We start from the raw sequence: 10,221 nt of genomic DNA on the forward strand, positions 1-10,221 counted from the left end.
GAACGCGCTATTGCGGTCTCTCGAGTCCGAGACGTCCCTGAGCACACCGAGCACCCACGTGCCTGTGACCGGGCCGGGCCATGGCTGGAGGTGGACTGTGGTGTCGAGACCCCGTTGGGTGCTGTCTCTGTCTCCCTCATGAAAGAAATAAACAAGCTTTACAGACAGAGATGGGGCCGACAGGGGCGTAGTGGGTAAGGTACTCCCACATGGCCGACTGCGGTCTGAGTCCGGGACCCAACAGCTTGAAAATCACACCTGGTGGATTTGCACGCAAGCCCAAGATCCTGAGAAGAGAATGGAAAAGGGAGTGCAGTATGGCAAAAACCTAAAAAAAAAAAAGAGTGCGCTCGGCCTTGGAGGTTCAGAGCAAGACAGAGGGCCAACATTTCGCAGGAAGGAGCAGCAGCGTGAGGACACCGCAGCTGCCCCGAGCCCTGGGGCCACCCTGACTCATTCTGCCTGCCGTTGCTGCCAGAGAGGAGGTGCCTTCCTGCCCATCCCGGGTCACCACACACCGCTGTGAGTCTCAGGGTGTACCAGACGGGCAGGACCAGAGTCCCCTTGCTGCTGCAAGGCATGCTGGGAACACGTGGGTGGGCAGGCTCTTCCTCCCCCAAGGCCTACGGGAAGCCTGCCCCCACGTCAGGCACTGGGCAGCACTGGGACGACTTGGGAACTCAGGCTGTGGACACCGCCCAGAGGCTCCCGCTGGGGCCCTTATGACCTGGGCATGGGCAGGCTCTCTGCACATTCGGGTTCCCAGTCTCCCCCGGTAGATTCTGACCAGGTGGGTGCTACATGTTGCCCATCCCCAGGCCACGCGGGTCTGTGAGGCCTCTCAGCCCTGTCCTGAGCTGGCCTGCGGAACAGCCCCGACTGTTTTCCATCCCCGCCACCGGGCACCAAGTTTCAAAAGCAAAATTCTTTACAAACTCTGGCAAGTCAGACGTTCACAGAGCAACAAAATGTGCTGAAGCTCCTAAGAGACTAGAAGCTATTTTAACCTCCGATCAGCTGCTTCTCGGAGTGTCACAATCTGAGAAGCAAAGGCAAAACAGCCGTCGCCTCTCTGGTGTGATCTGCAAGTGAAAACCCAACGAAACCCAGATTTACACTGCAAGCCAGAACCGGCATGTTTATGTGCAGAGAAAATGCTGCTTAGACAAGGTCCCACAGCCTCACCTACACACTTCCTTTGGCAGTGAGGCACTTGTTTTATTTTTGACCCATGTGCTCGGCTGAAACTGAGAAAGCAGTGCCTCCGGGGCATTAACCCCGGCTCTGACAGGCTGCGGGAGCTCTGGTGAGTTCTTTAGCTTCTTAGGGCTGTGGTTCCGGAGCGGCATTGAGGGGACATCCGTGACGTGACGGCTCGGCACTACGGCCAACTCAGGGCGAGTCCCTGCTCAGCTGGGGCCCAGCACTCTCGCTGGTGTCTGCAGGGCGAGGCTGCAAAACGCGACCGCGACCGGCCAAATCACGTCCTCCATCTCCAAACAGGGTCATACGGCACAACCGCGTGTCAGCACCCCAGCCTGCCCTCAGGGCGACCACCGGTGTCTGGATCCGGAAGCCCCAGGCCTTGCCTGGAAGCTGACCACCGTGGAGAAGGGCAGAGCCACAGGCAGGGAACACGATCCAATCAGAAAAGGCTAGCCAGGGTGAGGGGCGCAGAGAGCTGGGGGCCCTCTGCAGAGGCTCTTCCCACATTTAGACCCTTGCCTGCTCTGCCCTGCCCCAAACCCCTTCTCCTTGTCCATTCCTCCGGACAGCTCTCACCCCTCCGTGCCCTCCGCTCAATCCCCTCAAGTGTCTTCCTGGTGCCTCAGCGAGGTCCAGCTCCATCACGAGTTCTGTGGCCTGGGCCCACGTGGGCACAGGGCCCACAAGTCAGTCAATGAGCTAAGGCGGGTACATGTGTCCACACTGGGTTCAGAAGCCGTTTCCTCCATGCAGCCCTCGGCGTGCAAGTGTTGGCCCCACCCCGAGGTGCCCTCCCCACAGCAGCCACAGCGCTGTCTCAGAAGGTGGCGGGGGGCCGGCCTGCCTGCTGGGCCCAGCCTGGCTGACCTTCCGGCAGGCCCTGTGCACACAGATTCACCGTGACAGCGACAGCCCCGGACAGCCTGCACTTGGGCCCACGCCCACTCCTGGCCCTGCCTGGACAGAGCCCGCCTGAGTGGACTCCAGGCCCCGGCTGGGAGAGCCAGCTCTCCCCAGGCACCAAACACAGGTGCTTTTCTTCTGGGTTCACATTACCCTGCAAGAAGCCCAGGGGTGCCTCGTCCCTGAAACAGTGGGGTGGGGCGTGAGCCGTCCTGGAGGACAGCATTTCTGCGCCGGACTCTCCTGTCGGCCCTGGACACAGCAGCTCTTCAGAGCTCCGGATCAAACAGCCCTGAGGTGTGGACTGTACTCCCCGGAGTCCTCACCACAGCAACCGTTTTCCCTCCTGGGAATTCTTTCAAGAACGTAGCTGTTGTTGGGGCCAAAACTGTTAGCATAATGGCTATGTCGCTGGACTCCCATGTAGCTGACCGCGGTTCGAGTCCCAGACCCGGTGGCTTAAACTCACGCCAGGTGCGTGTGCGTGCGTGCCCAAGACCCCGAGAGGAGAATGGAGGAGAAGGGATTGTGGCGTGGCCATCCCCCCGGGGGTGATTTCTCGCTTTCTGTCTGTCTTTCTGGCGAGCGCACGCGCCCTATAGCAAAAACCTCTCCAAAAAAAGAAAAAAAAAGAATGTCGCTGTTGCCTCCCTCCAGCACACTGAGCACACTGCCAGAGTGCCTGGGCACTGGGACAGACCGATGGCTCTGCAGGAAGGGCAGGCCTCTGCCAGGGTCTCCCGGGTCTCCCAACACTGGCTGAGCACCGAGTCCCTCCAGTTGCTCAGGGTGTGTGAGTGGGGCGAAAGGTGAAGGCTAGCAGACTGTGCGTGCGGAGAGTGTAGGACGCGTGCGGGGCTGGGGAGTGCAAGCAGGTGTGGACGTGGGGTGAGTACTGTCACGCGTGCATTGGAGGTGGGTGTGGGCATGTGGGTTGAGGGGAAGGTGATCCTCAGTACTTCAAAATGAAATGCCTTCCCAGAAACAAGAACATGAGCTGCATTTCAGTTCTACATGCAATTCTCTATACAGGTTCAGCCTCCCTAATCCAAAAATCTGAGATCCAAACAGCTCCACAACTGGAAGCTTTGAGTGTCGGCATGAAGCAGGTGGGAGCTCCATGCAGACCTCAGCCGGTGATGGACACAACGGCAGGGCACAGGGCTCTCCATGCCGCTCCACGCTGCTCCCGCCACTCCAGCGGCCTGTCCCCCGCTGCGGCTTGCCTCGCGCAGGCACCCGAGCAATCTGCTTATTCCCGAAGGGTACGGAGGGATACGAGGCCAGGGCCTAGGGGACAATCTAGGGTCAGCGACAACCCAGAGTGTCACTGCAGGAGGTTCCTTCAGCCCTGGGTGTCTTGGTTTGGGACAATCCAACTCCTACCCCAGTGGTTGGGGGGATAACAAGTGGGGCGATCCGAGGTCCTGTCACAAATGGCTGTGCAGATCCGAGACTGCTGCTCTACAGAAGCTGTCCACACAGGAGGGAGTGACCCCTCAGCTGACCTGGCGACCGGGCTGCTTAGCATGGAGATGTGGCCGCGGGGGGCGGGGTGGGGCGGAGCGACTTCCTGCGGCACAGGTGGGAGGTGGGCGAGTCCTGCCTAGCATGCCAGGCTCTCCTCCCGCCTCTGTCCCTCCCCAACACACAGCGGTCCCCCTCTTCCCTTTTGTTTTCTTTTTCTCACAATCTCTTTTTTGAATTTTCTATCTTAACTTTATTTATTTTAATTTGACCGAGAGAGAGAAGGCAAGCCACCAGGTCTGGGACTCAAACCATGGTCAGCCATGTGGGAGTCCAGCACCCTTAACCACCCCGCCACCTGCTGGTCTCTCCTTTTTCTCACAATTTTGCAAGAGGAACCAGCAGGTGGCGTGGTGGTTAAGATGCTGGACTCCCACATGGCCGCCCGCAGTGCAGTCCCAAACCAGGCGGCTTGAAAACCACACTAGCTGTATGTGTGTGCATGCCTAAAACTCCCAGGAGATTGGAGAAGGGACAGCAGGGTGGCCATCCACGGTGGGTGATTTCTCACGTTCTCTCTCATTTCCTCCCTGTCTCTCTCTGGAAACCGCATGTGCCCTATGGCAAAAAGCTAAAAGAATTTTTTTTGCAAGAGGGTGCATGTGCTCACAGGAGAGCGATGGACAGAGAACAGAAAGTGAAAAAGTACCTCCAAGGGTAACGGTTATGCTGTAATTCCTTCCCCTCCATTTCTCCCTCCTTTCAGGATGTCACGCACACACACAGTGTGTTTTTCGAGCTGCTGGGTCCAGGACTCCAACTGCAGTAGGCCACGTGGTATCCAGATGCCGTAACTGCCACACTATTGGCTGGCCCCTTTCTCCCTCCCCTAACAATGGCCAGTCAGAAATTACCAGGGCATGCGTGCCCTCCACCTCGGCCCTGCTCCTACGCTCCACGCTGCCTGCTTCCTGAGCGTGGGCTGCAGCTAGACGCCCCGAGTGCTCAGCACTTGCTCCACAAGGTGCACACAGAAGCCCAGGAAAGGAGCCTGCCAGAGACGCCAGCCACCTTCCAAGCCCGCTGTCCAAGGCTCCCAAGGCGGGTCTGACAGTCTCGAGGTTTCCACCGCCCTCTCCCACTTGGTTCTAACAGGGAGTTCGGGGCGACACGATCTCTCACATGTCGGGCCAGAGGGAGCAGCTCCTCCGGAGACGCACCGTCCAGAGGGTCGTCATGCGGCGACTGTGACTATTTAAAGCTAAGTGAGGTGTCCTATCGGCCATGTTTCAAGGGCCCCAAAGCCACACGTGGCTAGCAGCCACGGCCCAGCCTGAGCAGATCTTACTGGCCATCCCTGCACAGTCCAGCTGGTGCTGCTCTAGTCAGTTCCGGGCAGAACCCAGAACCTCTGCGGGACTTGTAACTGACAGACCTTGGCTCTAGGGGCTGATGAGCCAGCCAGCGTCCCTCCGTCTCAGGGCATCAAGGGACAGCCCAGCTCAGATCAAGGCTCAGCAGAGCCGTCAGCTGGGCCAGTTGTTCTGCCAAGCCAGTCACCTTCAGAGAGCCTCCGTCTGGCTGCTGAGGAAGGGGGAGGTCAAAGGAGGACAACGTGGCCTCATGCTGGCCTGCCGGACAGCACCGGACAGACGCCACAGAGGCTCATCCGCACAGCCTTGAACTGTTCACTTCTGGCTGGACATCAAGAAAAGAGGTTCAAATACAACACTAAAGTGTGCCCGGGCTGGCTGCCCGCCCAGCTGGGACCTGGCTCCTTCCAGTCCATACCCTGTCCCCACTCGCTGCCAAATACCTGCTGTCAAATGCTCTGGAACACCCCCATTGTCACCTCTGTGGCCCTGAATGTTCCCGCCTCTGAACTGCTCAGGTTAAACACGGTTCGAGTCCCTGTCCCGGTGGTTCGACACTCTCCTTTCCAGCTACCTCAGCACCCCTCTCCACCCCCCACTCCATGCTGCAGCCTGAAGCCTCCCCAGACCCCACTGGCTCTCCCAGGAAAGGAATCCCAGCAGTAGGTTTAGGTCCGATGAAGTGTCTCCACCTGCCAACCGCGGCAGCCTGACCCCCAGGACACTGCTTCGGGAGGCTGTGTCTTCCCTGTACAGACACCCCCTTCCCCAGGGGTCTCGCACAGGCTGGAATCTCTCCTGCCCCCAACCTCCTGCCTTGCCCCGTATGTGTGTGAGGGGACTGCCCAAGGAGTGTGGTGAAGCTACAGAGCGTGACTACGATGGAGCGGCACGCTGACCACTGCCCGGGACGCTGCACCCCGGCTTGTCTCTCCAGCTGCCGTAGTCTCAGGACTGTGACTTGTCCACGGTATCACCAACGCACGAACTGACCGTCAACTGGGAAGGAAGAGAAAACCAAACCCAGGCCTGAAATCCAGAGGCCTCCAGCAAAACCACGCAGGAAGAACTCACGGAGGGACCTGAGACTGAGTGCTGGGGGCCAGCAAGGGGCCACCGTGTGGGCACTGTCCTCGGGAGGTGACAACTTACAAAGTGCTTAACCCTGGAGTTTTGTCTGTCAGAGAACTGAAAAGTGTGGAGCCACCTCCCCCCCAAAGGAACAGACTCCTGAGGGGGCTTTTCCGAGGGCAGCAGACAGTCCACGCCTCCTCCCCAGAAACAACTGTAGACTGGAAAAGTCATTCCAAGGCTTTTTTTTTTTTAAATTTTGCTATAGGGGCGTGTGTGCCTGCCAGAGAAAGAGAGAGAGAGTGAGAGCGAGAGAGCGCGTGCGAGAGAGAGAGCAATTCCCCGAGGGCACGGCCATGCCATAATCCCATCTCAATTTCTCCTTGGGGGATTTCGGGCATGTACGCACCAGCCCAGCGTGTTTTTCACGCTGCTGGGTCAGGGACTTGATCACACTGTAGGATCCAGCTGCCTTAACCACCATGTCACCTAGCTGAAAATCGCTCTTTAAAAGTCAGCACTCAGGCAGGTCCTGTAGCTGATGGTTAAGAGAGCTGGATCCCATATGGTCAACCACAGTTCAAATCCCTGTCCCGGTGGCTTGAAAAACACACTGGGCCTACATGCAGGTGCACCCAAAATCCTGAGAGGATAGAGAAATGGAAGAAAAGGGATTGGGGCAGGACCACACCCCACTGAAGAGTGCTTGCTCCATCTCCCTATCTCTCTCCCTCTCTCCCTCTCTCTCTCACACTGTCTTTCTCTGGGGAGCACACATGCTCTGTGGCAATTAAAAAACAAAGCCAGCTCTCCTGATGGCCTGACACACCCTTCCCCAGGCGATGTGCTATGAGAACGCTATCCTGCCCCTTGTGTTCTGACCTCAAACCCAGCCCCACCAATCTGGGCCCTAAATCCAAGCAAACAACTCAAGCAGACAAGCCAAGGTCTGAAAGGCTGAGGCTTAGGATTCCCTGGGCCAGGCGGTTTGGAAGATAACGGACGGGTCTGAAAGGCTGCCCGCAAAAGCAGAAGCCAATCTGCCTTACTCTATTACTTCCGCTTTCCCGCTCCCGCAGCCTACCAGACAGGCAGAGAGGGAAACAGGGACCACGTTGTTCAGCCTTTTGTCCAAAAGTTGCAAAGTGGGTTTCCTATTTCCTCCACCTCTGGCAGGTACAGGTATTTAATATTTGTATACCGAAGAGAGGAGGATACAGTTTTCACCCATCCAACAACATAACCAACCATTTCAGCCCTCCGTGGTCCCTAGGGCCCTGATCCGGCACTGACAGGGTGAAGAAACCGTGCTCAGGAAGATGAAGCAATCTGTCCTAACCCCACAGCCGCCAGGGCTAGAGTTTTCAGGCTCCCAGTGAACTTCTGAGTTCTCCTTCCTTCCCAGTGCGTCAGAAAGATGAAAAGTTAGGGACCAGCAGTTGGCATAATGGCTATGTCGCTGGACTCCCACGTAGTTGACCGCGGTTCGCATCCCGGACCCGGTGGCTTAAACTCACGCCAGGCACGTGTGCGTGCATACCCAAGATCCTGAGAGGAGAATGGAGAAGGGATTGTGGCGTGGCCATCCCCCCTGGGGGGTGATTTCTCGCTTTCTATCTCTCTGTCTGGCGAGTGCACACGCCCTATAGCAAAAACCTCTCCAAAAAAGAAAAAAAATAGAAATAGAATGCCCATTAGAGTGTCAAACACAAGCAAGGGAAAGCGCTTCCGAATTTGACGACTAACAGGACTAGTGAGGTCCATTCCCGAAGCAGCAGCCTAGGAAAGTGCTAAGCGCCCTCCTCTCTTCCCCTGACTTAAACATGGATCTTCGGGGTTTGCAGAGTCCAGACTCTGGACTGAGTGCCCAGCGCGGTCAGTGACTGCCCTGACCAAGGCGTGCTGCAACACAGAGGGTCTGCCAGACTCAGGAAATCTATGGTAGGGAGGAAAAGCCCGGCCTGGCCACGGAGAAACGGAACAAACCACGCTGAACCCAACAAACGCCCGAAACTATTAATAGAACTGGCCTGGACTTCTACAGTAGTAACCCACAAGCTCGAGCCAAGGGCCGCCGCCCCGCCCCCGGCCTCCGCGCACCAGTGCAAGTCCAGGTATCACCCCCGCGGCGTGGGCGGGCGAAGTCTCCTCGCGCATGCGCTAGCCGCCCGCGCATGCGCAACGCCCACGCCAGTCTTTCACCAGTCTCCCTCCTTCCCGCCGGCTCGGAACTCCAAACGCTGGCTGCTTCGGCTGCAGCTCTCGCTCCGCACTTCTCACCTTGCGCCCTGTTTTCTCCCGCAGGGCCTTTAGTCGTTCCTTTCGACGCAGGGCCTCCTCCTCTAGCCTGCCCACACCGGCCGCAGCCGCCGCCATCTTGCCCCTCCTTTTCTCTCGGCCTGCATCGCGCAGGCCCAAAGTAAGTGGATGAGTGTCTCTCCCGCCAATCCAAGGAAGAGAATGGGAGAGCCGGAAGTCCCGACAGCCAATCAGTGCTGAGTTGCTTAAGAGGACCCGCCCTTTTCTGCCCCAGCAACCCGCCAAGCTGCTGAGGAGCCCGCAAAAAAGAAAAAAAACTGGTGCTAAGGCTCGACTTGTCCAACGCTAATCAGTGAGAAAGCAGCAAGTGAGTGGAATCAGACCTGAGAGACGGAGAACAGAGTGCGTCGATCGCTCTGGTTTCCCTAAGCACTAACCCCAGCTCACTCCTTGCTGGCCCTAGGCGATGCTCTGACCTTATCCTGAGTCTTTGAGGCTCTGTCTCTTCCCGACTCTCCTCCACTCCGATCTTACTCTAATATGACGCCGCCACAGCCGTCAGTGGTGCCCTGCACTCCACAGACCAAGTGCCCCAAGTCCCTCCGTGTCCCCTCTCCACTCAGACCGAGCCGCGCAGTGTGGGACCCAGTCACCAGGGTCACGCTACTTTCCTTGGAGAAAAGCAAACTTCTAGCTCGTGAAGAGTTGATGTGGTCCCCACTGCAACAAGTGGCCAGAGGCGCTGCTAGAGTCTTCTTTCCTGATGACAGCATGCGGGATCCCCAAAGCCATGACCCCCAACCTAGGCATAGAAAGCTAGGCCTCCCCCCCTCCCTCCAGGGGAGGGAGCTTCTTAGCAAGGCTGTTTCCTACCTGGGGCCTCCCTTCCAGGGTTGGCAGCAGGTGGACGCCCATTCCTTTCTTCCCGACTCTCTCCAGAGCCCCCCTCAACAACGTGGGCTTCCAGAACCTCTCCCCCATAGTGGGTGGGATGCCCTGCCAGAGCCTGCCACAAGGTTGTAGGTGTGCAGCAAATGTCTGCTCAGCAGTAGTAAGGATGAGACAGGAAAAAAAGCCAGACCAAGAAGCCAGGAGGACAGAACAGGACGCCATGGGGACAGGGTCTCCTGCTCTTCCTCACTCAGCGTCTAGGGATCTCCAAACTGGTCTACTCCTAGGACCACAGCGCCTCTCTGGGACCCCACAGCCCGAGCGACAAAGAGCCCGACCCCTGCTCCTCAGGGGACCCACAACTCATAGGCAGGCTAGACACAGGGAAAGGGGCACCGCAGAGATGGCGGTAGTAGCCCCCCCCCCTGCAGGGCCAATCAGGCCTAGGTCCCCATCCCTGCTGCCCTGACTTCCCAGTGGTCCTCATTTGGCATGTCTGGGCCTCAGTTTCTCCATCTGTAAAACAAAGGCACCAGGCGTCCACCCTTTTAGGTCAAAGAAACAAAAGATGTGAAACATCCGGCTGGACCCTGGAGGGGAGGTCGCCTTCACGGAGCATCTGGGAAGGCTTCCTGGAAAGGGAACCCGTGGGAATTGTCTGGCCATCCCTGGGATCTGCCCGAGGTCAGAGGACGCTGCTCTCAGGAGGTAATTCAGGCTTGTACAGCTATTCTCAGGCTCCCCACCCGCCACCCCGCTCCGCGGGCGAGCAAGGCGCGTTTGGGTCAGTAGTGCTGAGAACAGCACCTGGTGCGCGGGAAGTGCTACAGGTGGTGGCCACAGCGGTGCTTGTTACTACTTATGGAGGGGCCCCGGCCACGCCCATGCGTGCTGCTCGCTTCCAGAGGGGCAGCAATTCCAGAGGCGGGCCGCGTCCGGGGCGGATCCAGACCCAGGACAAATCTGGAATCCCCGACCCCCAACCTGGTCAGATGGCTCGGACTGGCCTCTCCAACGGCACTGGTGGGGGCGCGGCCCGGCGGGGGGGGGG

At 58.3% G+C, this 10,221-nt stretch overlaps 1 protein-coding gene across 1 annotated transcript in view; it reads right to left on the minus strand.

Annotated features, from left to right (window-relative positions):
• CCDC12 (coiled-coil domain containing 12) overlaps positions 1 to 8,451 on the minus strand; it is a gene marked incomplete at its 3' end in the record, with an annotated part of 51,892 nt that extends 43,441 nt beyond the window's left edge. The window contains 1 exon segment of the mRNA XM_014585210.2: positions 8,301 to 8,451. Coding sequence (XP_014440696.1) covers positions 8,301 to 8,396 — 96 coding nt within the window.
• Between the last annotated feature and the right edge of the window lie 1,770 nt (positions 8,452 to 10,221).

The sequence above is a fragment of the Tupaia chinensis genome, unplaced genomic scaffold, assembly GCF_000334495.1.
Source record: "Tupaia chinensis unplaced genomic scaffold, TupChi_1.0 Scaffold149184_1, whole genome shotgun sequence".
In the NCBI taxonomy this organism is placed as follows: Eukaryota; Metazoa; Chordata; class Mammalia; order Scandentia; family Tupaiidae; genus Tupaia; species Tupaia belangeri.